This window comes from Macrobrachium rosenbergii, chromosome 6, assembly GCF_040412425.1.
Source record: "Macrobrachium rosenbergii isolate ZJJX-2024 chromosome 6, ASM4041242v1, whole genome shotgun sequence".
NCBI classification, from domain to species: Eukaryota; Metazoa; Arthropoda; class Malacostraca; order Decapoda; family Palaemonidae; genus Macrobrachium; species Macrobrachium rosenbergii.
Window position 1 is genome coordinate 27775050 of NC_089746.1, and position 27245 is coordinate 27802294.

The following is a 27245-nucleotide window of genomic DNA, read 5'->3' on the forward strand; positions in this document are numbered from 1 at the left end:
ACAAATCACAATTTTTAAAAGTAAATTGTATTTTACCCTACTATACAAACCCGAGGTCCTTTACATTTCATGCCCACCTCATGCCACCCCTCAACCTGATACCTGGTCCGAAAGGCAAATTGGAATGTTTACATCCAGGCAGGCAGTACTCCCACCTCGCGGACGGTAGTTAACTGCCTAACCACCTTGTTCGAAAGCTCAACAGCCGTTTCCAGCGTACACTGAAAGTAATTCCTAATGTAAAGGACCTCAGGTTTGTACAGTTAGGAAATATACAATTTACTTTTAAAAATTGTGATTTTTAATAATTTATTTTTTTAAGTAATGGATCCTGTTATTTCTAGAAGCATAAAAGCTATACTATTTTCATCATAAGAATAAACCCTGTTACAGTACTTGTTTTGCATTAGTGATGTAGTTTTTAGTGCATCTATGTAATGTAATTGTATACCAGTAATTCTGAAATGTGTATTTTATTAATTGCTTATTATCTTTTGAAACAGATTTTGCCTCGCACTTCTGGCAATGGCACAGCTGCCAGAGGAGGGAGATTTTTCAAAACTCGAGGTCGGGTTATCATCAAGTGGCTAGCAGCAGCAGACCTCATGGCTTCACTAGGTGAGTTGTTCATGTAGTTGGCCTTAAGTATGAATTTATCATTCCAGTTACTGAATTGAATCAAATAAGTTTTGTCTGATACATAAGTGGGTATTGCTAGCTCTGTGAAAGCTAAGTAAATTAACTCAGTGGTCCCATTAAACTAATTGATAATAATGTAATAACTTATGTGAGTACCACTTAAGTTGTGCTTAGTGTGGCACACTGCAGATGGTATTATAGGTTCTTTGCTGCATCCCTAGAACCCGATTGCATTTCTTTCTGCCTTTAACTTTTCATCCGTTCCCTTTGGTATCTTCATAACTAGTTGTCTAACTTTTTGAAAATTTTCTTTCCCATATTTTTAATTATCATTTTAGAACAGTTCCTTTAGTCTAACTCTAACATTTTATGAAAATATATGTGTACATGTGTCCTTGAGTGAATGGTTTTTTCATATTTCTTCACTTCAAGACTACCTTCTTAATCAAAGTTTATAATTTTATAAGTACTGTACAATTTTCTTTATTTCATACAGTACCATCCTCAATAAACCATAATTTTTTTTTTTTTATCACACATTTCACAGGCATATTAATACGATCAGCATCCTGGTTAGCCGATGATACTTTTGGTTCAAAGCCAGATGATAGTCCTCTTGGCCAGTACCTCTGTATCATTACATCTGTAAGTACAGTATTTTCTGAATGAGACGGCTTCTAAAGGAACTTGTATAAATTTTTTCTTTAATTGTGGGTTTCAGAAAATCCTACATTAAACCCTTTCTGCTCTCCTGTTTTCACGTTGTTTCATGTTTATAATTTTTAAGTGACATTATAAAATTAACTGATTATAAATTTTTTGGTTTTTTCATCTAACTGATTATAAATTGTTTGGTTTTTTCATCTAAATATTAATATTTTATATTTCACTCTCACATTAGTTTTGAGATCATTAGTGTATTGTGATTTTGAACACCTTAGCAGAATATTAATGCCAAGCTTATTTTCTAGGGAATGATTCACTACTTTTACACAGCAACATACTGTTGGACATTTCTCTATGCATTAGATGTTAAGTTGGTCATGCAAGAAAAGCGAGTTAGTCATCAAGTTTACCATTTTATCTCATGGATGGTACCACTTGCCTTGTGCCTCACAGGACTTCTCATTCTATATCTGCCCGACCTCAAGTAAGCCTTTAATGTGAAGTAAATTTGACATTTTTTTATTCATAAAGTTAATGCTTAATTTTTTCCCAAAAATTTTGGAAAAGTTCCACAGTTTAGAATTTTATAAATTTAAATTGGTTTTATTACATTTCTTACCAGCCCATGCTATTTTGTGAGCATAAAGTAAAATTATGTGCAGTATTTTCTTTTTGAGTCTTGGTTTTTCAGTAAATTCTTAAATATTATTGTTACATGAAGAAATTGTTTTATGGTTTATTTTCTTTTCTTTCCCAGTTGTCATAGTAAGGCAGTAAATCCATATGTGCGCTTCCTGCCGAACTATCTCAGTTCATTTCTTCCAATAGTTGTTGTGATGATTGGCAACCCAATTCTCTATTGCATCTCATTTTCTGGAGTTGAAAAACAAATAATGTCTGCACGAGGAAGGTAAGAATATTGTGTAGTTAATTTTATGTGACCCACACATGGTTCAGAAAGGACTAGTAACATTCCTTTTTGGGGAGTTCAGTTCTTATATGTAACTTAGCTGTCATTTGCTTTTTGGTTGTTTAACCCCCAAAAAGCCATAATTGTGGCTTTACCCATGAAACCGAAGAAATATATGATTGTAGCCATATTCAGAATTGGTGGCCTGCAATGAATTTGAGAAACTTGGATAGCCTAGCTACATTACTAGAGTACTGCCTTAACCTTTCGCTTACCGATGACAGATATAAACGTCACCCAAATTTAAGTCCTTCACTTGATGATGTACACAAACATCAAAAAAAAAAAAAAGATTGCACAGACCATCAGACAAGATGAGAATCATTTTCAGCTAGTGTTCCTGATATTTTTCATACATATGTAACATGTATAGGAAGATGATGGAGAAGGGAGCTGTAGAGCAAGTAAAGCATCCTTTCCCAGGGTTCTGCAGCCAGTCTTCCTAGTCCCCAAGGCAAATGGCAGTTGGAGACCATTGACAGACCTGTCAACATTGAGCCTCTTTATCAGAAAGACAAGGTTCAAGATGGAGACTCCTTCAATGTGGAAGGCATGCAAGACCTGCAAGCTCGTCATTGTAGTCCTCCTCATCCCTTGACTCTCTTCCACCATGTAGGCAGAAGAAAAATAAGTCTCAGGGCTTGTGTAAGAAACCCAGGCAGACTCCTCATGCATGTTCATCCTTCTCGGAGGAGAGTGGAGTTGCAAATCATGAACGTGTAATCATCAAACCTCTAGCAAACCTGGTACTATTGCACCTACCCTTTTAGATAAGAGGTCTGCTCCAGCTTCGTCCTCTCATTAACTCTCAGGCTTACACCTGGATGAATCTGCTTCAAACGTTCTAGCAATGAGGTATTTTCTCCCTCCTGCTCCTCTTCGGGGGTGTGCAAGGGAAAGCCAGAGCCACCATCTCACCCAGCATGTGTATATTCTGCAGAGTGTGCAGACTTAGCACTGACGTGAGGGAAAGATCTCCTTTGATCTCTTCTATCTCTTATGTGAGTGGTTTGCTGCGCAAGGTGCACCTGAATGGTGGTAAGGGTGCTTGTTCCTCCCCTCTGTCTACTGAAAATAGGGGCTGAGGAGCACCAGGGTCAGAATCCAGACCCCATTCTGACAGCGACTCCAGCAAGAAGCTCGTCTAGTTTGTCAGGAGATTGGGAACAGTTCAGAGTTGGGTACCCAACTCTGAACTGTCCCGTAGTGAAAGGCTACTCTTGTGAAAAATCTGTAAAAAAAGAGAGAGGAAACCATGTCTCTCCTTCAAATAACTGGGTATGCCTGATGTGCTAAGAAGGTAATGGTCTTACCTTCAAGCATTAACAGCCCCAGGAAAATTGCCCACTTATCACGAGACAGGATACCTATTACAGCGAAGCCCATAAATGTGTTCAGCCAAAGGTCGAGCCATGAGATAGCGTGGTGAAATGGCATGGTAAAGGACTCCATGGAATGCACCTGTGAGGCAGAGACCGACAGACTCTCCTGAAAAAGTCTTTCTTACAGTTGGCCGTTTATCAGTGAGCAGACTGTCAAGTTCAACTGTCTGGGAGTAGCCTTTGTATCCTCTGGCATGTAGTACTTCCCTGATGTGAGAGTGAAAAGGAGTTTGCTCGATCTGCTGGAAGGGAGAGAACTACCTGACCCACAGAACAAGGCATTCACTTATTCCAAGACCCCTCAAACCCACTGTGACCAAGGCAACCTGACTGAAGGTCACACCTCAGGTGTATTCCCAAGGAAAGCTCTGCAGATGAGACTGTCAGCAGGTGCAAAGCTGAGTGTGATAATCTCTCAAAAGTGCTGCTCCAGATCTGCATGGAGGGGTTCTGGGACCTGTCACATCTCGTGAAGCATGAGTTGCACCCTTTTTGGGCAAACACCCTTTTTGGCAAAGACAATGACATGCCAGTCTCTGCTCGCTTGCCTATTCCAAAGAGTAGTGTGGAGGCAGCATTTAAGCTTAGGAGATCAGATTCCCAAGACTATCTCATGAAGCACACAGTGTCTATTAAACCCTCCATGGGTGCAGCGAAGCCTTCTATACTCTGGCTACTGAAAGAGGTCAGCCTCTCTTCTCACTTGAAAGCACACAAAGTCAGGGGCTTGGGGCAGTCTTTTGCTTTTCAGAAGAACCTTTCAGTATTTCAGGTAATGAGGGCATATTTCTGGTGTAGACAGACTACCTTTTTTCTTCATTTACCTGAGGGACACTGTCTACAAGTTCCTGGATGCCTTCTCTTAAGGACCTGTGGTGGCTGCACAAATTGAGACCTAGTGTAAGGCTGGAGAGTGATTGTTTAGTGACTGGACTCTCCTTCACCCATATTCATCTCTTAAAGAGAGCATCAGTACCAATTTACCAAAGTACATACTAGAGTCATTGAGCATCTAGTTGGAATGCTAATTACTATGGTGCATCCCCCTCTGTCCTCCCTCTTTTAACAAGGGAAGGGGATATGGTAGAGCTTATTCTGAGCCCATTACTTGCTAATAGCCATAATTAAGCTGCCTTCCAACATGAGATCCCGTATGAGGGATGTCATGGTTCTCAGAGATTTTTCCTTACCCGAGTACCCTCCTGTAATGCAGGTCCTTGGGGCTAGGGTCCTATTGCTTTGGTCAACCATTTCACCAGACCAGTAAAGGTCACAGGAGTCACTGACATCCCCTACTTGCATGCGCAACTAGGGGCATGGCACTTCTGGGTGGAATTTAACTCCAGTTCATTGTAGGAACAACCTTCCATATAAGGAGTAAGTCTCCAATATAAAAGGCAGTTGTTTATATTTAAGTAGGAAGAAATAACAAATTTTAAAAGTACAGTACAGTAATTTGTATTTTTCATAGGTATACAAGCCAAAGCCTTCTATAAATAGAACCCACCTCAACTGCCTCAGTCTGTTCCTGCAGCTGAAGCAAAATGTGTGAGTGGTGATTTAAGGCTAAGTAGGGGTAGACTGTAATCTCAACCAGTCAGCAACCTTGTTATGAATATTGTACACCTAAGAAAAGTACAAATTACTTTTAATATTTGTTGTATTTACTTTTAATATTTGTTGTAAGCACTCAAATGAATGTCTATCTACACCCTCTTTCTCTTGCATTTTACATTGCTGTTTTGTTTGAAGTCTTGATAAAGTCAGCATCCAGTAATACAGTGGGATTAATGAAGTTGTGTATCAGTAAATATAGTGAATTGCATATTTATCTAATGGTTCAACCAGTGCGATATATAGTAGCCTGAGCTGAAGGAGTTCTCAGCATGTGACGGACAATATAAGGATTTCGCATAATCATGTGCTGTATACATGCTGTCATTGTCTCTAGTAAAATCTTTAAACTTACATGCAAATGTTCTCAGCTCATTTCTTGATTACAAGTAAATTTCATTTCTTTAAGCAGTTGCTTGAATGCCCATTTGTATGTCTGCTTACTCTCACTTTCTTTCTCTCATTTTTTATCATTATTTTACTCAAAATTTTGATGAAGCCAATATCCCATATTAAAATGTAATTACAGACGACCCCTGACTATTCGCGGTTCAGGATTCGTGGATTCACCTATTCGCAACTTTTTCTGTGGAACATAACTCCAAATAAGTTGCAGAAAATTTGCCTATTTGCAGCCCCGGTTAATGGCAAGGGTTCCATTCCTGGCCAAGCGATGATAGTTTAAAATCTCCAATAATTATGGTAGTAAATGGCGTTTATGACTTTGTAAGCGCCAATAAACTGCTTGTCAGGGCTGATAAACTGCTTGCAGACACTGATAAACTGATAAACTGCTTGCTGACTCTGATAAACTGCTTACCAATGCCAAAAATCACTTACTGTTGCCGAAAATTGGGTTAACAACGTCATTAGCCAAGTGCCATAAAACCGAAACGCCTATAACCAATGCCGTCGATAACTGGGGACCACCTGTATTCAGAAGATGAAATAGAGCATATCTGAAATATTCACCAATTATTTTCATTTTATTTCCATGACCAAATACTTTTTTTATGATAAAAAAATTATTACTAATTTTCAAATAATAATATTAATGTAAACACTGCAAAATATCAGTAAAATGTATTTTTTTCTTGAAAAACGTTCGCCTAATGATGTATAAATGTTACCCCTATCTATGTTGAAAGAAAATGGTAAGGCTTGAATACTGTATGAAAGAAAATGTGTATCCCTGAATTTAGGGGTAACTTGATTAGTTTTCACATTGGTAAGAGTCACAGTTGTAGGAGTGTTCACACGTAACTGTAAGCCATGTATTTTTAAGGGTAATGTTGTAAGATGACTTTGAAATGATATTAAAGTGTTTTGGATGACAGTTTAAGGTTATTTGGTGTTTGAACTACAGTAATATAATAGTGTACAGTACCTCAGTAAATATAGTGCATTGCATTTTTACCCAGTGCTTCAACTAATAATACACAATAGTTTAAGCTTAAGTAGCTTACATGTTCTAGACAGCAGAGATATTTTATTAATTTTCTTATGCTATAAAAAATAAAAATCAGTGTTACTGTAATATATCTTTAATGAGCCTCTCTCTCTCTCTCTCACACACACACACACATCAGTGAGATGAAATTTTCATTAGATTATTAATGCGGCGATAACAAAATGCAGGCACAAAACAATAGCTACTCATTATGTATAAAATCGGCAGACTAATGCACATAGAGACACACATAAAATGTATATGGAACATTTTGTATTGTTATTATTAAGTCTTCATGTATTATTCAATGTGCTACTGTATTCAACAGCTTGAAAGATCCTTCTCAAAACTGCCATTATTATTACATGCCTAAATAGACCAGGAATTATCTTAAGATTTTGTTATGAATGAATTGTTCTACTGACTAGGTTTTAAATTATGATGCTGATGCTAATATGGCCTTTGTGAAAGCTATCAACATTTGTTTATGACACTGAACAATTTTTTGCTATTACAGTACTAGATTATTTTAAATTAATTTATCATTGTTTTAGCTTCTAAACAGTGCCGGGTCATTTGACCAATCTTTCATAAATCAAGTCAAATCAGTATCCCTTGAATGAAAAGTGGAACTTAAACAAACAACTGTGTATCATCAGAGGTCATGTAAAATATTTTAGTTTTTCATTAGGGTTTGAGTACCAGCAGGGTTGTCCTTGACATTTATTATTTTTAATATGTGGATATATAACTTTTCAATTTGGTATCCAAATATTGCAATATATTTGTTAATTAGGATTGTTAATAATATTTTTATTATATAATCTTGTGAAAATTTTGAACGGATAAACTTTTAGACTCATACGTGTATCCATAGTGTTTAACTCATAAATTTGTTAGATAAATGCAGTCTAGTTATAAAAAAAACATCATTATAGGTTTTCATTAAGACGAAAGTAAAGTTAAACATAGAAGTATTCTCTGATCAAATCTTAAAAATATATCTTAGTAAATCTTGAAATGTATAGTTAATCATAATTTAGGTATCACTGCATTGTTAATAATTTATTTTTACATAAAAAATACATGATAATTTGATTAGATGGTTTTATTAAAAGTATAATAGTTGCACAAGTGCAAAGTCAGTCAGCTAAAAGCAGAAAAGTGCAATGATGACAACACAAATGCATGGAACCATATCACTGGTAATTAATTGAAACTGGTAATTTTTCTACTGTGTGAAAATTATATCAAATTAATTTTTATTAGTCTGGAAGATGTATAGCAATGACAACGTAGGTGACTGATTCTATCATTAACTAATAATTAAGGAATAGATGTATAGGACTTAACAAGGAAGACTAATTTTGTTCACTAAAGACATAGGGGTTTGATTTTTATATAAGCAACTTACCAAGTAATCACATAGCTATAGTTTCTATTAACTGGCGACTAGAATTTTTGAAATTCGCGGTAGCGCTACTTTGTTTTGGTTAGGCGACTAGCCCCGCCCACTTTCGGGGTAAGAGAGGAACTAGTGCAGCAAAAAGAGCTCAATATGTTTCTGCCGGCTGATGGCTGTACTTCATTCCTTAGCAGCAGCGTATTTTTGGATTTCTTTAGCTTCTCAGTTGGTTGTAGTACTACAATTGGTGAAGTATTCTCTTTATGGTAGCCTTTTCAGCACATTTAGACAGCGTCAGGTTCTTTTTCCACACCTAACTACCGAATTTCACGTATAATTCGGATCTTAGACATTCTAAGCTTAGTTGACTTTTGACTTGTCGACTGTGTATGATTCTGGTTCCCAAGGCTTTCAGTATTACAGCAAAGGCTGTAATACTAGGATAACTAAAACCTGTTATGACCTGCACACTCCCTGCACATCTTGTAGTGGTCAAATTTGTTCCCCAGACTTGACTTGTAATGAATGTGAACATTGGGATATCAAAATTTGGAAAACTTTAAATAGTCACTTATCAAAACCGGACAGAGACAAAAAAGAGGAAAGCTGTTTCTAGAGCCAATAGTAAAAAGACGTTAGCTAGTTAGGTTCCTCCTAAGTCTGTGTCTGATAGTGTTTCTTTGCCTTTTATTCCTACTAATCCTAGTTCTCATTCTGTTCCACCATCTCTCCCCAGCTCCCTTACTCGCAATCCCGACACCATTGCCAGCCTTGAGTCGAGAGTTAATAAGAAATTTGAGTTGTTAGTGAATACTATGGAACAGATAGGCGTTTCAGTGAAAGTCCTTATCGACAAGTGTTAAAAGTGTTGGTGAAGTGTCAGTGGAGGAGGTGGCTGTCTGTCCCGCCGATTCTCTTAGGCAAAGGTCCCTGGCAAACTCCCTAAACCTAGGAGGAGCCAAATTGGTAGCCCAGATGAGGTCTGTGGGGTCTGTCCACAGGCAGTTGCCCCCTCAGTCAGTCCTGTTGCCGCTTCCTAGGTCACGACAGAGCACCACTTGAAAGGTGTTTTAATGGAAGTGAGTCATCTTTCTTCAAGTCTTTCTTCAACTGATTCGAGTCCCAGACACCAGTGGCATTTTAAAGATGAATCTTGTCCTTTGAAGAGACGTGCTATTGATGTGTCTTTCCCCTGCAGCTCTTGTAAAGAAGCCCAAGGAATCTTCTCTAGCAAAGTCATCTTGCAGTTTTGGGACAGTCCTGAACATTTCTCCCAGGATCACCTGGAGTTAGGGGGACAACTGTCAACAGTTAAACGTCTAGTCCCTTCTTGCAAGCGCTCTTCTTCGGCTAGGATCGTGGACAAGCCCCCATCAATGGTGCCACAGCATTCTCCTGGAGTTAGGAAAGTAACCGAGCAACCTTTAGTGCCCGAGCTTCCTGCTCCCGCTACGATTATTGACTCAGCAATCCCTCATGCCCGTTAGGTACTGCTCCCACAATGCCCGACTCTGTTGTGTCCGTGTTAAGACCTTTGGCTCCAGAGCGTCTGTTGGCGCCTAATACCCATTGGTGCCAGAGCTCCCCTTGGCTTCGGAACATCTATTATTAGAACGTCCGGTTCTTTCCAAGTGCCCGTCAGCACCCGAGCCTTTGTCTGCACATGAGTGCCAGTTGGCTCCTGAGCTTGTTTTGTCTTCTAAGCGCCCTAGGTCTGCAGAGCTTACCCTGGCTCCTGTGCTCCCTATCACTTCTTTCAAGTTCCTGACACTGCTCCTGTTTGGGGGTTTTGGATCCAGCCACTGCCCAGCTACCCCTTCATCCACAGTGTCTGGCCTCGGCTCAACAAGCTCCTGTAGTAGTGGACCCTTCCTTTCTGTCCATTCAGCAACAGTTAGATAATATTTTGGGGTTAATCAAGAAACCCCATTCGACTACTCAACCACTTGTGAAGTTGTCCCCCATTTCTTCAGAGGAGGAAGAAGAAGTAGACCCCTTAACTTCGCCAACTGCTTATGCTTCTTTGCTAAGGTTTTTGTTGGCAACATATCCTAATTTCTTGTCACCTGCAGCTCCGGCTATCCTAATTTCTTCTTGCCTGCAGCTCTGGCTTCCCCAGCGTCTACATATTTAATGGACAACCAGACTGTTAATTCCTTGAGACTTCCTAAGATGGTACTGTCTGCCTCTGCTAAGAAGGCATTAAATGAAGTACAGGCAGTCCCCGGTTATCGGCAGCCTCAGTTACCAGCGATCTGGTTTTACAGTGCTTGTCTAGCAACGACGATAACCAGATTTTCGTCGCTGATAACCAGTTAACGGTGCTGATAACCCGTTATCGGCGCTGATCGCCTCTTATCGGCAGCGCTGATCACCGGTTATCGGCGCCGCTAACCAGGGATCAGTGCTATTATCACCGATTTTCGGTTAGCAGTGATTTTCGGTTGTCGTCATGCAGTCGGGAACGGAACCCCGCCGATAACCGGGGACTGCCTGTAGAAAGTTGCCTCTCAGGGAAGAGAGAGCAGGGAAGAGCCTACTATAGTTGCCCTCTGTCAAGGCTCTCTCAGAGGATTTATCTGTCTTATGCAACTGGAGAGGCCCTTTCCCTGGGAACTTCTGCCTTCTCCCAGGGCGTACTTCTCCGGTCTGATAGACTTGTCCCGGAGGTCGGCTTTCAATTCTGCGAAGAGCCTATTCTCGATTTCAGAGCTAGACCGTTTGATCAAGCACCTGTTTAAAGTTTTCAAGGTGCTTAGTTTTTTAGATTGGGCAGTGGGTGCCCTTCCTTGCAAGATCAAGGATTGTCTTCATGTCCCGGAGGACTACACCCCAGATTTTTTGTGTTATCTCATCTCGACAAGTGTATGAGGGACGGATCTCTGGAGCTGGCTTCCCTTTTTGTGATGAACATTTTTAAAGAAAAGGGAGCTGTGGTGTTCTTTACCACTAAAGGTGTGACCCTTTCACAGAAGTCCGCTCTACTTTATTCCCCTGTGGATAAACATTTGTTCCCACAGGCTACAGTGGGACCCTCTCTTCCATAGAGCAATTCATGTCTCTGGGAAGAATGCACAAGGAACTTTCAGTTTTATCTGCAAGCCAGTTGGAACAGGAAGAAGTTTTCGGACACTTCTGTTTTCCCAATAACTCAGGAAATCAAACGGGACCTGCTGTGGTGGAAATCAAGGGACAGACTGTCTCAAGGGAAGTCCCTCCTTCCTCTGAGCCCCTATCCGGAATTTTGACTCCAGAACAGAGCAAATGGCATATCAACGTAAAGGAGTTAAAAGCAATTCACTGGGGATTACAAGAAAACTTTATCACAGCAGCGAGATAGAATGACAACAGAAAACGAAGAAGACGGCCACCAGTGAAAAATGTAGAGAAAAAAGAAGAAGGAGGAGGAGGAAGAGAAGAAGAAAAAGAAGAAGAATGTAAGTAATTGCAAGTGACAGTAAATGTGTTTTAATGTACATGTGTGAATTATGAAAAATAATAGTAAATTAGAAAAAGTACTGCATGTGTACATTCAGAAAGAAAGTGACAGTCCATTTGGACAATATTACATCAAGAAGCAAGGGGGGGACACACTATTACCCTTTGTGAGGCAGTAAGAGTTTTTCTCTTGTGGGCGGATCGAAACCAGACGAAGATCCTAACCAGGTTTATTCAAGGGAAATTAAACATCTTAGCGGACGAACTGAACCGCCGAAAACAGGTGCTCCCTACAGAGTGGACTCTGGATCCTTTAGTGTGCCTAAGACTTTGGAAACTGTGGGAAAAGCCAGTTCTGGATCTGTTTGCAACCGTGAAGAACTTTCATCTTCCTGTATATTGTTCACCAGTCCCAGATCCTCAAGCATGGGCGACAGATGCAGTGCTTGTGGACTGGTCGGACAAGGACCTGTATGTCTTCCCTCCATTCAAGAAGGCAAGGGAAGTAATCAACAAGTTCCAGAATCACCAAAATGTAACAGTGACTTTAATAGCTCCATTTTGGCCAACCCAGGAGTGGTTCCCAAGACTTGTTAGAGTTTCTGACAGACTTTCCGAGGCCGTTGCCTCAGAAACTAAATTTACTCAAACAACTGCATTTCAGACGGTTCCACCAAGGACTGTCCACTCTGGCCCTGACTGCATTGAGACTGTGAGGAAACTAGTGTGATCCCAGTCCTCGAGCAGTGTTTATCAAGCCAATTGGACAATCTTCCATTCATGGTGCCAAATGCATAACATCTCGTCTTCTAAGACAACTGTAGCTGAAATTGGAGATTTCTTGCTTTATGTAAGATCTTCTAGGGGACTATCTTCCTCAACTATTAAGGGTTATACAGCAATGTTGAGCTCTGTATTTAGACACTGGGGAGTGGATCTCTCCTCTAATAAGGATTTGTCCGAACTTATTAAGTCGTTTGATACGACCAGACATAAGGAAGAAAAACTAGTAGCTTGGAACCTGGACTTGGTCTTAAAGTGGTTGTCAGACCCCCATTTTGAACCTCTTAAGTTCAATCTCTATGAGAGACACAACAAGGAAGACTTAGTTTCTGGTAGCATTGGCTACAGCTGTGTGTATTAGTGAGTTCACTCATTAGATAAGAGAATCGATTTCTCTCAGGGTAATGCTATTTTTTTGTTTACTCTTGGCCTTTTAGTGAAGAATAAGTCCCCTTCCAATCCGTGGCCTCATTCATTCTCTTTCAAAAGTCTGGTAGATGTCTTAGGGCCTGAGGAAGAGGAAAGGACCCTTTGCCCTGTAGGGGCACTTAAATTTTACTTGCAAAGAACTGAAAAGATTTGTGGTGCATCAAGCAACCTTTGGTGCTCAGTGAAAAATCCTTTGCATCCTCTCTCAAAAAATGCCCTGGAATTTTTTTAAGGATCCTATCCTGGAGGCTCATTTGCAGTTTAAGATTGATGCCTTATCTTTAGTGAAAGTGAAAGCACACAAAGTGAGAGCCGTAGCCATGTCCATGGCTTTTAAACAATTTGTCGCTTTCCTCAATTATCCAGACAACATATTGGAAGTGTCAGTCAATATTTGGCTCACATTACTTGAGTGAAGTCGAAACTATATATGAGAATTGCAGTACCTTAGGTCCGTTTTCAGTTGCTGGCATAGTGATGGGAGAGGGAGTGTAGAAAGTATCCCTTCCATACTTTTTTTTTTTTTTTTTTTTTTTTTTCCCTCAAAACAAGGGTGTTGAATTGTAGGGGAGCCTGGGGGTACTTTGTGCATGGAGTGCCCTCCAGTTTGTTTTTTCTTTTGGGTAGTGGTTTTTAATTCAGGTCTAGGTGACTACTTTGATTACTCTGGTTGTTTTTATGTATACGGTACTGAGCCCAGGGCAGGGCAACTTTTTAATTCTTTATCTGCAATCGGAAAACTCCTTTGCAATAAAGAATCCCACTAAGTAGCAGGCGCTTCCTGGCTATACTGCCGCACCACTACTGATTGAGATGAGCGCCAACCAGAGGCAATACTCTCCTGTAGCAGCTCTCTCGCCAAGTAAGGAACTAGCAAACATTTTACCAATGTTAGCATTTTTTCTATTCTCATTTCATTACAATTTTTAATGTTTGAATAGATAGAGCCATGCATCCCACCTCCTTCAACGTGGGATTCAGCTATATAATTACTTGGTAAGTTGCTTATATAAAAATATTTTTATAATAAAATAAAGTTTTATATATACTTGCCAAGTAATTACATGATCAGAGCCCTCCCTCCTCCCCTCACATGGATAGAAAGGCATAAACATTGAGCTCTTTTTGCTGGACGAATTCCTCTCTTACCCTGAAAGTGGGCGGGGTTAGTCGCCTAACCAAAACAAAGTACTGTAGTGCTACTGCGAATTTCAAAAATTCTGGCTGCCGATCAGTAGAAACTATGGCAATGTAATTACTTGTTAAGTATATATAAAACTGTATTTTATAATAAAAATGTCATTTTTCTCATACAGTTGTTTCTCTTTTAGTCTCATATCATGATCCTACCAGTTTTGAGATATAGATCTTTACTAGAGATGATTCTCTAGTTTTTAGTTTCTCTTCCCACATCTACATTTTAAATTTATTTTTTAGGTTTACCCATGCTGAGAGACGGGTAGTGGATGGCCTTCTGAAGAAATTTTTCCTCATTAATGCAGTATTTTATTTGTGCTGGTTACCAAACATTGTAAATGGCATTGTACTGTGGACAGCATGGGATAACCTTCCCAGGACTTTTGTTCTTGTTGTGTGGTATTTAATGGTAAGTACTAGATTATCAGTATGTTTCTTGAATCAAACATCAACTATATAATATGGAATTTATAGGTTTTGATTGGGGTAAAGAGGCTCTGATTAACATTTCTCATTGTTTTCTTCATGCCATTTAAATTTTGACAAAATAATCCCTTCAGGTGAGCCTAGTATTGTTAAGATTTGTAACGCTGTATTCTGGTCAAATTACTATATTGTATTTAATCAAGTTAACCCTTAAACGCCGACTGGACGTATTGTACGTCGACTAAAATTGTCTGTTGGGTGCCAAGTGGACGTACCGTACGTCAACTACAAAAAATTTTAACCGGTCAACTTTGACTCAACCGAAATGGTCAAAAAACGCAATTGTAAGCTAAAACTCTTACAATCTAGTAATATTCAATCATTTACCTTCATTTTGCAACAAATTGGAAGTCTCTAGCACAATATTTCAATTTATGGTGAATTTTTGAAAAAACTTTTTCCTAATGTCCAGACGGTAACTCGGCCGAAAATTTCAGAAATTCTTTCGTCATTTTGTCGTAATGTTTGCAATGGTTTATATTAGTCGTTACATAAAGTTTTATATATGGAAATGTGCGCAGTTTCATGTAGAATACAACAGAAAATAACTCATGGTTGTAGCGTCTATCAGTTTTGAAATATTTCCATATAAATCACGATAAGTGCCAAAATTTCAACCTTCGGTCAACTTTAACTCGACCAAAATGATCGAAAAACCCAATTGTAAGCTAAAACTCTTACATTCTAGTAATATTCAATCATGTACCTTCATTTTGCAACAAACTGGAAGTCTCTAGCACAATATTTCGTTTTATGGTGAATTTTTAAAAAAAACTTTTTCCTTACGTCCGCGCGGTAACTTGGCCAAACATCTCAGAAATTCTTTCGTCACTTTGTCGTAATGTTTGCACCATTTTATTTTAGTCGTTACATAAAGTTTTATATATGGAAATGTGCACAGTGTCATGTAGAATACAACAAAAAATAACTCATGGTTGTAGCTTTTATCAGTTTTGAAATATTTTCATATAAATCACAATAAATAGAAAAAATTCTACTTTTGGTCAACTTTAACTCGACCGAAATGGTCGAAAACTGCAATTGTAAGCTAAAACACTTACAGTCTAGTAATATTCAATCAATTACCTTCATTTTGCAACAAACGGGAAGTCTCTAGCACAATATTTCGATATATGGTGAATTTTTTAAAAAAACTTTTTTTACGTCCGCACGTTACGAATTCATGCATCATTTTGTGATAATATTTTCTCTGTGTTGCTTTGATCGTTTTACAATTTGTTATATACCAAAATCATTGCAATTTAGTGTACAATACAAAGAAAAAAAAATAACTTGTTAGCTTCAACCGTTTTGCTCACAGCGCGATTTGTATACAATTATACATGAAATTTTTTTTTGCACTGTCATATTTCAAAATTTATATATGATAATGATATTTTTTTATTTCTGATGGTTGCATACTAAACTTCAGGCAATGACAAAAAAAAGAGCCAAAAATGAACTCTTAATCTTAAAAACTTAGCGTGCTGTGATTTTTTGAAAAAAAATTTTTTTCCGCTTCGGCGCTGACTCCCGAATGCCGCCAACATACGACAGACACTTTTGGAAATAGAGGCTCGGCGTTAGAGGGTTAATAATATTGAAAGTGTAGTGTTCTTCACATAAATCAATTAGGTTTTTCTGTTTTAGAACTGATATACTTTTTTAAGGTCTAAGTTCTCTACTTTCAGTAAATTAAAACTCATGTTGAAAAGAGTTTGTCAAAATACTGTTGTGGAATTTGTTTGAAAAATTATAGTTTTTATTGTGTCCCTCCCTACACCAAAGAAGAAAAAGATATTACTGTATTTCTTTATATTACAGTATTTACAAATAGATATCTCTATTTCATCAGGTAGCTAAAAGTTATTTCCATCAAGATTCTTGGAAGTGATGTTTCATATTAGCATTGTTCATTATAGTAAATATTTATGACCATTTTTTTTTTATATTACAGGCAATTCTGAATCCTCTTCAAGCAGTGTTTAACTGTATGGTATATCGGGCATGGGATTCCGGTAGCGTTATTACAAGGCCTGGCTGGTTCCCTCAGATTCTCTGGCCCAAAACTAGTGCAGCATACCGACAGATGGACCCTCCCCCACTACCATGGATGAAACTCTAGATAACCCAGTAAGAATAAATCCAAGTTTTGTCTTGCTTTGGCACAAATGTAGGTCCTTGTTTCACATTTAGTATGTGCTCTTCAGTTATTTCATTTTAAGTTGGGGCCAAAACATCAGTATCCAAATGACAGGTAAACAGACCTGGGAAATTTTTGTGTTGAGTTGTGGAGTAATTAGGTTTGGGATAATTCATTTGCTTCTGGAACAACAGTTTTTTCTGTGAATCTTAGTTTTTATCTTTTGTGAGATTGAGACAATTGTAGTAAAAAGCTGAATATGAAGTATCCATTCTCTCAGAATTACTGATCATGTGGCATCAGAAAGTCTGAATTTAATATGTTTAATGGCAATCATAGGAGTTGGAAATCTTTTTCTTGTTGACAGAAAAACCTGTGAATAAGGAACAGGTTTTTAAAAATATTCACTCTGAACATAACCATACTGTACTAAAATAAACCTTGCTTGTAGGTTGAAAGCTAGACTTTCACGTAATTGATGACATATTTTTAAAATGTTTAAATTAACTTGTCTTTTATAATATTTAATCTCATATTACTAAAGTTCTTTAATTCATTCTTTCATTCCATGTGCCATTAAACTTGAATATTCTTTCAAGCAGTGTTGATGGTTCTAACTTCTTGAGGTTCCAGTTAGGTATATTGATGTCCTTCAGATTTCATCCTTTGAGATTCCAATGGCATCAAATGACATCATCTGTAGAAAACCTAGAAGACCCACAGGCAATTCCTTTGGTTTTATGTGAGAGGGATCCCGTGAAAGAGAATCTGGGCCTTCCCATACAGTAACCTGATTTGAGGAGGACCTCAATAGAACTCACCTTCCTTCCTTCTGAAATTCTTGTCCCTTCCAAAGATTATGGTCCTTCATTAGAGACTACCAAGCATTTTGCAGGCAGTGACAATATGGCTGCCCAGGCCCAATCTTAATGCGGAGTTTTGCCTGAGGCTTGCTTAGAGTTTCTGAAGGCATTAATAAGCATTATCAATAAAGCCCTTGATACTGAGTGTCACTATGCCAGAGATGCTGTTGAGGATTCCTGATGGGAATTCGATACAGTTCTGGTTACTGAGTTGGATGTTATCTGAAAGAGACTTTTTCAAGTCCTCTAAAGGGAGATGAGAAGGTCTTCAAAAGTCACCTGTGTGGGGATTGATTCTCATAGAGAAATTTAGGTCTTAGGTGCAAGCTAACAAAAAACCCAAGGCCAAGAAGCTGAGTCAGTTACCTAGATCCCTGTAGAGTCAGAAGATTAACTGAGGTACAACCTTCATGCTTCCACAATTCCAACTAGTTCTAATACCATGTCCAGGTCAAACTATAACCCCAAAGCTGGGAAGATTAGTGACATCAATACTACCCTGATACTGGTGCTAATAACCTTATGGATGTCACCTCAGTGTGTATTGTTTGGCTATATGGCATATATCTCATCAACTACTGTATATACTCGTGTAACGCGCAATCTTACGAATCGTGCGACCCCAAATTTTCACCCATAAAAAATTATTTGATCATGTATATTGTGTATCATGCGAGCTCCTTTTTTGAGAAACCAAATTATAATAGACTAACCTCTTTTCCTCCATCTCTTTATCCATCCCATCTTCTAGTTAGATAAGTTAAAAAAGTAAAAGAGAATGATAAAAGTATTGTTAGTAATGTAACAGTCATTGCTTAAACACGTACAGCCATAAACAGCCGAATGAGAAACAGTTGCTTTGCTATAAACAACCGAATTGGATAAAAACAGCTGTTTTGCTTGCATTTCAACTATCGTATGATAGTAAAAAACTATTTTAGTTATGTTACAAATGACATTAAGTAGAATAGGACTGATATATTTTTACATTACCTGTATACCCTTATTCGCTATGGAGAAAAGATTTGCAGGGAAATATACTGCTAAATTTAAGCTGCAAGTTGTAGCCAAAGTGGATAAGACAGTGTTCAAACTGCTAATGACTATAGATTATCATGCATCGGCAACATGGATAAAACTCGACCGTAAATAAAATTGCAGAGAAAAGTATTTTAATCAAAATTATTGGGCATGGAAGAACACATTTCACTGTTGATATCATGCCGTCTATTAAGAAAAAAAATAACTAAATTTAGTTCACAGTGAGATGTATTCAAGTCATATTTTGACTTAAAAACCACTTTGTGTAACAAAAAATAACCTTGCCCCTTATATAGTTTGTAGAGATTCATTTATGCTAACTAGAAGCAAGAAAATTGCTCTGAATTGAGTTAAATACATCAAAATAAACTTACCTGGTAATCACCGTCAGCCGATTTCCAAACCAAAACATTGATCGCTATGTTTGTATTTTATAATACAATAGTAATATGAGAATACATACAATATTATTGGATACAGTGAAGCAAAGCGTAACTTTTTAAAGATCCATGGAAAAGATGCGTATGCGTTATGTTTGTATTTCATAATACTGTACAATACTAATATGTGAATATTATTTATGTTAATTTTATATCTCGTGTATGATGCAACCCCCTTGAAATTAGCTTTAAAATTAGGTCATCAAAAGTCGCATGATATGTGAGTATATATGATAATGGCGCTTAGTCCTTCCCTCAGTAGGAATTTAGAAAGGAGATGGTCATCCTCCCTGCTAGCATGGTAGTGAAGGCTATTTAAGCAATCTTCTTTCCGATTTAACAAAAAATTGTTATATCTCCACAATCCTGGGGTGGCACCAGCCTTTTGCCCTCTAACTTCTACAACAGTTGACCATGTGAAGGCAGAATTTCAGAACTTTGCAGTTACCAGGAAGCATGAGAAAATAGCAGAAATAAAGCCAATTATTTCTGCTATTCCAGTATCTGACAAGTCCACAAGGGAATGGGCAACACCTGTCCTTCCTTTTGAATGGAAAAAGTTCCCACTCATCATAGTTACTCAGGAGTTTGGTGCCCTTAGGGGCAAAATCCCAGATGGGATGGCCACTTCTGAATTCCTTGCAAGACTCTACCTCCCTCCCTCCCTCCCTGTCTTTCTGTCCTAACGTCATCCACTTTCCGGAAGTTACCACAAGAGAGCTCCCGAAGTCTTTTAGGACTGCTTTGGCTGTGGATGCAAAGACCTTTGTGTTGACCCTATGGAGGCACTCTTTCATGGAGTAGCCTTTCAGGACCTGCATACAAGTAGAAGCATTGGCTGGCTCCAACACATTGCTCTCCACTCACCGTTACATTCCTCCCCTTTTGCCTTGATCTCTTTGAGGACTGTAGTAACAGATCTCATTCAGTGAAACCTGTTACAACAGATTTGTATGATGCCTACTTTTCTGGGAAAGATGAAACCTGGGGAGCTATATTCCTGTGAGCTACAGCCCCATTCTTCCCAAATTTAAGATTCCCCCAGTATGACCTGGATCTTTATAAACCTTCAATTGTCCCTACAGTATTCCCCAGCATCAGAAGAGGGAGGAACAACAACAGTAACATATCTTTGGAGAAAGACTGAGACATGCTTATCAGGGAAAAAGAAGAGCAACTCCCAGTATGCTCAGTAAGGGCAGATGAAGGGATGGAGCTTACTAGTGTCCTTGCTAAGCCAGGAGTTGCCTTTTACAGCACCACATACAGTGAATTCCACCCTTTGTGGACACAGCATTATCTCCAGTGGGCTGAGGTGGTTGGGAAGATATTCCTGCTGTGGACCTGGGAGGTTGCTTTTGCCAAACAGATGGTTCTGATTCCCCTGCTGTGCAAGTAGTTAAATACACAGAAGCCTCCTTGACAGGTTAGGGTGGCCATTGGGTGGATCATCAGATGGTAGCTAGAAGATAGTCACCTATCCTAAGGTGATGTCAGATCAGTTTCATGGAACTGTTGGTTCTCTTCCTGTCTCTCAGGAAGTGGAAGCCACCAAAGAGGACCCACATTTTGTTGGTCCTACACAATGTGACACAGATGACATGTATAGCATAGCACAGCCCATTTCAATACAGTCATCCTATCTATCCTTTGATGGCCTCAGCAAGAAAGTGACATTTGTCATTATTCCAGCTCACAGCTTTGTTCAGTATGACCAGTCTCCACATCTAGAAGTGAAACTGTTTTGCTATACAAGAGAACCATCAGTTTCCAGTGTAGTTTTTTCAGACCTGGATATTCAGGCATTAGTAAGAGAGAGAATCCTACAGGACTGCTGTACATGGAGTCCAATCAGTTTAATCCCTCCATTATCCTAGAATTTTGAAGTATTTGAATAGCCTGTTAACCTTCAATGGAACCACCTACCTAGTGGCCCCAAATTGGCCCAACAGTCATTGGTTCATTCCACTAAAACAACAAGCAAGGATAATTTTTTTTTTGCCACCTGTTGTTCTATCCCAGACAGTAAGAGGGTAAGTCATCTAAACATCCCTCTTACTGCACCATGGCCTTAATGTGTGGAGTTCATAAATGTAGACTAAAAATTATGCATCTAACATTGCAAGATACTTGGTGCAGAAACTACAGACCTCATCCATTTGGCAATACCACCCCCTGTGGCATGTTGGAATACCTCCACACAGAGAGCCCAGTTGAAAGTATGAGCCAAATGGTTCTAAAATTGTTGTGATTCGCCTGTTTTAGGACACACACCTTGCCAAAATGTACAAGACTGCGCTGTCAGAGACATTTCTTTGTGAGAGTGACATAAGCTCCAATACTAAAGTCTTCAGTTTCACACTCTGGTCCTGCAGACTGCAGAGACCTGCTCCTTTATGGTCACTGTTTTCTCCTCAATTCAGTGGTCCCAATACAACCACAACCCATGTTGACTGCCCATTCTTGATTGCCTTGATGTCAGGAGCCAGGGTCAACACACTTGGCTTTCTTAAGTGAACAACGCTCCATCACCCCCACTGCTAGCTATCTTTAGCTGTTGTCCCTTTGCCCGTCATTCTTGGCCAAGAATGAGGACCTTTTGAAGAGGAAATGTCCTACTCTTTTGAATATTACCAAGTAAAATATTATGCCCAGTTAGATTACTTCAGGTACTTGGATGTTGCGGCTACCTTCTCAAATGGTCCTTATTTGCACTCTACAACTAATTGTCAGGGTGGAGCGGTTATCCCGCATCTCAACTTGATGTGTAACACATATAGGTTCTTTCCACATCCTTTTTCATTATTAATTCTAAATGGAAATGCTGAATAAAATAACATTGATAATCACTCACGGGACATTACCATGGACTGGCTTTGTTTGGGTTGTTGGGACTCCATATTCAGGGAACTAGGCCATTTTGTCACCTGTCAATTACATTTATATGCTTCTTGGAGGACAAGCAGCAGCTACACTATCAAAAAACAGGTTTTGATGTAGGAAAAACTTATTTTTATTAGCTGCTGTGAGTCCTCAAACCCACCTGGTTTCCCAGACAAAGATGCATGGGAATTTGTGTTGGATGTTTTCTTTCACAGACCTGATGAGTAGTGCTGGACTTGGCTGAATGTACTTTTTTCCACATTTTACAAGAAGAGTGAATGAAAAGACCATGGGAATTGCTGTAGGCAGAAGAAAGAGCCCTCTTGCTTTGAGTCCATTTATACTCTCATCACTGTGTCAACAGGCACTAAGACCAACTATGAGAGACTTCTTTGATATTGGGTGGTCCGTCTTATGGAGCCCTTGCTATGACCATTAGGGTAACTCCTTTGACGACTCACAGGAGCTTCTATGGAAAGGAAATATATTGTTTCATGTTGCATAAAAAATTATATAACTAGGCTTAGTGCAATACATAATTTTGACTATATAATTTTGTTGTTTTTTATATTTAAAGTTACTGATAAAGTACAGTTTTTTTGGTTTCAAAATGAGGCAAAAACTACCATTTTATCTTGAAATTCACCGTAAGTGATAAAAGGAAATTGTTTCAAAGTTTATAAGTAGTAATCCAGAATGAATGTGATTTAACACAGATGAGATTTGGACTACGAGAATAATGTCAAAAGAGTTAATTAAAAGAAATCCTTTCATCTACCTTAAAGCACTATGGTCATTCATCTTTTTGTAATTAAGTATTTAGGGATGGTTGTCCTAGCATGTATTTGTGTTAGTATACTTGTTATTTGTAGTTATGTGATATCTAATTATCTTTTCAGGTTGATGACGATGGAACAGAGTCTAGAGAAAGCCCTGTCCGGCGGTCATCCTTCACCCAGATGGTACATGAGCGGTCTCCTCTTTTACCACCCGCACCCTCAAAGGGTTCTATTGATCAAAGCTCTGATGAAATACTTAGTAGCTCTTTTTCCTATAAAAGTTATAACTAAATCTTACTTTGTACTTTTTACAAGGTTGGGTTGTTTATCAAATCGCCAATGAACATATGCCAAAAAAGTTATTTCTTCCTGAGCAAAGGACATTGCAGCTTTTACTTTTTCTGTAAAAGTAAAGAATAGTTAATAAGTACAGTAAAATGGTATTGAACATCATTTACAGTGGAAGATTTTATTACATTTTATTGTGGTAGTGTTTCCTGGGTTATTTAAAATTTTTGTCTGTAACTAAGGTTTCTGAGATCTGTATAACTTCATTGTATTGAAAATTGTGTTTTTTCTTGCAGATCTTTTAATATTTTGTCTAGTTATTATTTAAAGTATTCACATGGAAAAAGTTTTTACAATTTAAATTTTTATTTTGTGTGTTGAAAGTATTAGGATTTTGGTTTGATACTCAGCAGTAATGATTTTAATCTTTTTATTATATTAACCTTTTGATATATTTATCAAAATGGTATTAGGGTCTGTTTATCATCAGGGTGTTAGGACTTGTTTCTCATAGTTTTAAGTAGTTGTATCCTATTCCTTTCTTCCAGTCAGATATGATAAGGGAAATATGTCCTTTGATATTAGTTTAGGCAAGAAGTGAAAAGCAAGCCACAAGCTTATTCTAAAGTACTATTTCTTTTGGGAAATAACTTTCATTGTAAAGTGTACGTAGAAATATTTCTTTCTGATAAGTAACTGAAGGAAATTTTAACTTACTTTCTAGAAATAACTATGATGTAAAAAACTTTGTAAATAATGGTTCATTATAAAGACTCCATTTATATGATGTATCATTTTAGGTATATGGAAGCTTTTTTTTCCCATTTTTTTTTTTCATTCAACCCGTCATGTTTAAATGGGAAACAGAATTTGATTCACACTGAATAATGAGACATTCTCTAATCAGGGAATATTATATATATCTAGAAATAATGGTCATTTAGAATCCTTACATTTTTTATTAGCCATTGGAGTGGGAACATGTGTTCACAGACCTTATCCTGACAAACTTCGCCAGGCCTGCCGTCATCCAGGTTGCTTCTAAAATGAGCATAAATATTATCTCTAAATTTACTCCTTAACCAACATACTCCTTATCCTTTGGATATGGACAAGTATTAGTTTGCTTTATTATGGAAAGGGTGATATTCACAAATACACTCAGGCTGAGGTGGCAGCTCTAGAAAGCCAAGTCACTGGTCCTCATCAGTTTTGTGTGGCCCATTTTCAACCAAGAGTGAATGTCAAATCTTAGAAATGAGTCCAGAGAAGAAATTTGGCATTCAGTATACAGGATGCCATTATCACATTTTCAGTACATAGTATTAATAAAAAAAATGTTGAGTTTCACAACCCTTCCTGCTGTCCCCATTATGTTTTTTTCTTTCATTATCTCCAGTCCTGTTCTTTTTATTGGTTACTTTTCGTGATCCTTAACTTAATGTTAACTCAAGGAACTGGAATAATGCCTAAGAAAACAATGTTAACTCAAGGAACAGGAATAACCACATTGCATACAAAAGTTCTGGGCACAGCAGGACACACTTTTTCTAGGTGTTGGAACCTACGCATAGAATTATCTTATTGATAAAAGAGTGAATCAAATTGTTATCCATTTGAAGATGTCTGGTGCTGTGGTAAAAATTACCATTTCTTGGTTTCATTTATGACTTGAAAAAGCCATGAAAGTACAAGCATCCCATTCAATAGTCACAAACAATGCTAGGTACCTATTTTAGAAGCCTGAGAGTTAGTTTGGCTAAAACTGTTATTTATTAGTGACAATAGGATGTTAGACATTTAAATGTAGAAAAGAACCCAATGTCAGCTCAACATTTGCATGTACAATATTTACTAGTTTTGACTCAGAGTTTAGAGTCATTGGGTTACTGTACATGAACTTATTTAAATATTGTTTTTGATGAAAAGAAGTCATTTGCATGTTTAGATTTTATTATGCCAAGGAATAAGAAATTTTGAAAATTTTATAATTTCAGAGCAAATTTCATTTTCTAATTTACGTTATAAGAAGACCTTACAAAGTAACTGCAAATCAGTTGATTGTAAGTTGTCTGGCATCACAGCTATCAAGGTCACTGATGCTGAAACAGTGAAAATCCTCAAATTTTACTATACTAAGTTTGTCATATCTACTTAAAATTCGAAACATTGTCAGAAATTCTCCAATTTTCCTCTTATGATAAAATATATGAGAAAATCTATTTATGGTTACAGTTCTTAAAATAAGCAGATGTCAGCTCATAAAATAACAGTAGTTATGCATGTGCAGAACTATGAACAAATGTGATGCTTGATGTTTTTCATTATTTTTGAGGACAGACTTTCCAAGAATTTACATGAGAAAAAGCACTTTGGGTTTGTGTTGGTGGTTACAGTTTTCCAAGTTTGTAGTCAATCCCAACTTCTCGTATCCCTAACAAACAATTACGTAATGTTTCATTTTAAGGCCTGCTTATAAAAGTGAAAGTGTCATTCCCTGTCATTCATTCCATTTATTCATATTCTAATTTGATGTACTTAATTTGTTTTCTACCCAGTTTTCATGTAATGTACCGTTGGTGTTTTATGTTTTGCTTGTTTTTGTAAATGAGTGTTGAAAGGTAAAATGTGGTAGTGAACTTGTGGTGAGCATAGAAATTGTGCATTTAGCATTTAGATTGATTGAGTTTGTACTTGCCCTTGAGGAGCAGGTGTTGTTTATTAGGAATCAAAAGTTCTTTTCTTCTCATGTAAAATCTTGGGTGGTGAGGAACAAGACAAAATTTGTTTCTTTTATTTTTGGGGGGGCATTTGGTTTTACACTGTTCTTGTATAATAATGAAAGGGTATTACTATATGCAAACATTTTTTCACTCATGTTTTGTAGTTCCTTTAGCTCTTAAATGAAAATTCATTTAGTTTTCTCAGTTGTAGTGATGAAAGTAATCAGCAATAAGTCTTCATTAATCGTGATGAAGAGAAAAGGGAAATATGGAAGGACTTGAAGGGTCCCTTTAGAATATTTCTTTATGTTAATGTTGGTAGCATTTGTTAAAACTTTAAAATTCCAGCTCTGACTCGTACCTTTTTATAATAATACACAGACGCTCTTCTACTCGCGAACGAGTTACATTCCTAATAACTGTTTGTAAGTTCATTTTGTTAATAAGTTCAACTTGGTATGCACAAAGTCAGTACATACAGTACTATTTATTTTTTGTTCATACACGGAGCAAACCTGGGTCTTAACGTTAGGATAAATCTGGGGCCAGCAGGAAACTGGTTAAAAAAAAAAAGCGTAATTGTATATGCAAGGAATTGGTGGCTTCTGGCATCTGTCACGAATGAGGTGGGTGACACACCAACCCAAGCCTGATCTTGTGACACCTCAGTTATTCTTCTACCGCTTTTGAGTGAGGACATTTTGTCTTTCTCTCCCCCCCCAAAGCCGGTCTTTTCTTTGCCCGCATTTTTCTCTTCTGTGTTTTAGTGTACAGGTTTGTTTGTTTATGAGAGAGTGTTGTGGGTATCATGGAATCCCAAAACCTTTCTGCAAGCTCCAGTTATGGCTCCCACAAGACTCAGAGGAAATGTCCTGGTGTAGGGGACTATCCGTGTTCACGTTTCCTAGCTTCCATGAGTACTGATCTTCATTCAACTTACAGTAGGTGCAGAGCAAATGCATTTAGTGAAGTTGATCCTTGTTCAGATGCAATTCTTGGTCTCCTTAGCAATGGAAGAGTTTTGCCGAGAAGGGGCAGCATAAGAGGAAGTCGAAGGTGCCATCTTTGGATGGTACCCTTTCTGCCTCCTTGACGGGCCAAACTCCTCTTGTTGGCTAGATCTCTTCTAATTGCTTCATCTTCAATTGATGGTTGTTCCCATTCCTTCTCTCCCATTGATTCACCTTTGGAAATTTTAAGAGTGGGTTCAGGAGATTGTATATCTAATGTTGCCTGTCTCACCCTTTGGTGAGGTGGGGCATCACCATCTTAATCCTTTGTTCCAGTTGTGGAAGCGCAGAAGATGTCGCGTGTTTGGGCATCATTAGGCCTCTCAGGCGTACCAACCTTAGATGATCTTTTGCCCCACTTCATGTCTTCCTGCATCCCAGTCCCGACCCCGATAGCTGTTCCGACACTCCCCCAGGTCTCCACTATATGGGGTCACATTCTGCGACAGCTAGCAGGACGCCTATGGTACCAACCTTGCATCATTGTGGGTTGACTCTTGTCCTTCCTAGAGGATTATCAACAGCCTCACGTGATTCGTCTGCCCTAATCATGTCGCAAAAGGGACCCTCTATGATGTCACCATATGCTCCATCTGCTATAGTGACGTCACAACCA

At 38.2% G+C, this 27245-nt stretch overlaps 1 protein-coding gene across 1 annotated transcript in view; it reads left to right on the forward strand.

Moving 5' to 3' along the window:
• Positions 1-26145, forward strand: part of LOC136839382 (G-protein coupled receptor 143-like) — a 44533-nt gene extending 18388 nt beyond the window's left edge. The window contains 7 exon segments of the mRNA XM_067105302.1: positions 504-618; positions 1187-1284; positions 1611-1789; positions 2063-2215; positions 14214-14382; positions 16417-16592; positions 22729-26145. Of these exon segments, the coding sequence (XP_066961403.1) occupies positions 504-618; positions 1187-1284; positions 1611-1789; positions 2063-2215; positions 14214-14382; positions 16417-16584 (882 nt within the window). The 3' untranslated portion in view covers positions 16585-16592; positions 22729-26145.
• Positions 26146-27245: the final 1100 nt, after the last annotated feature.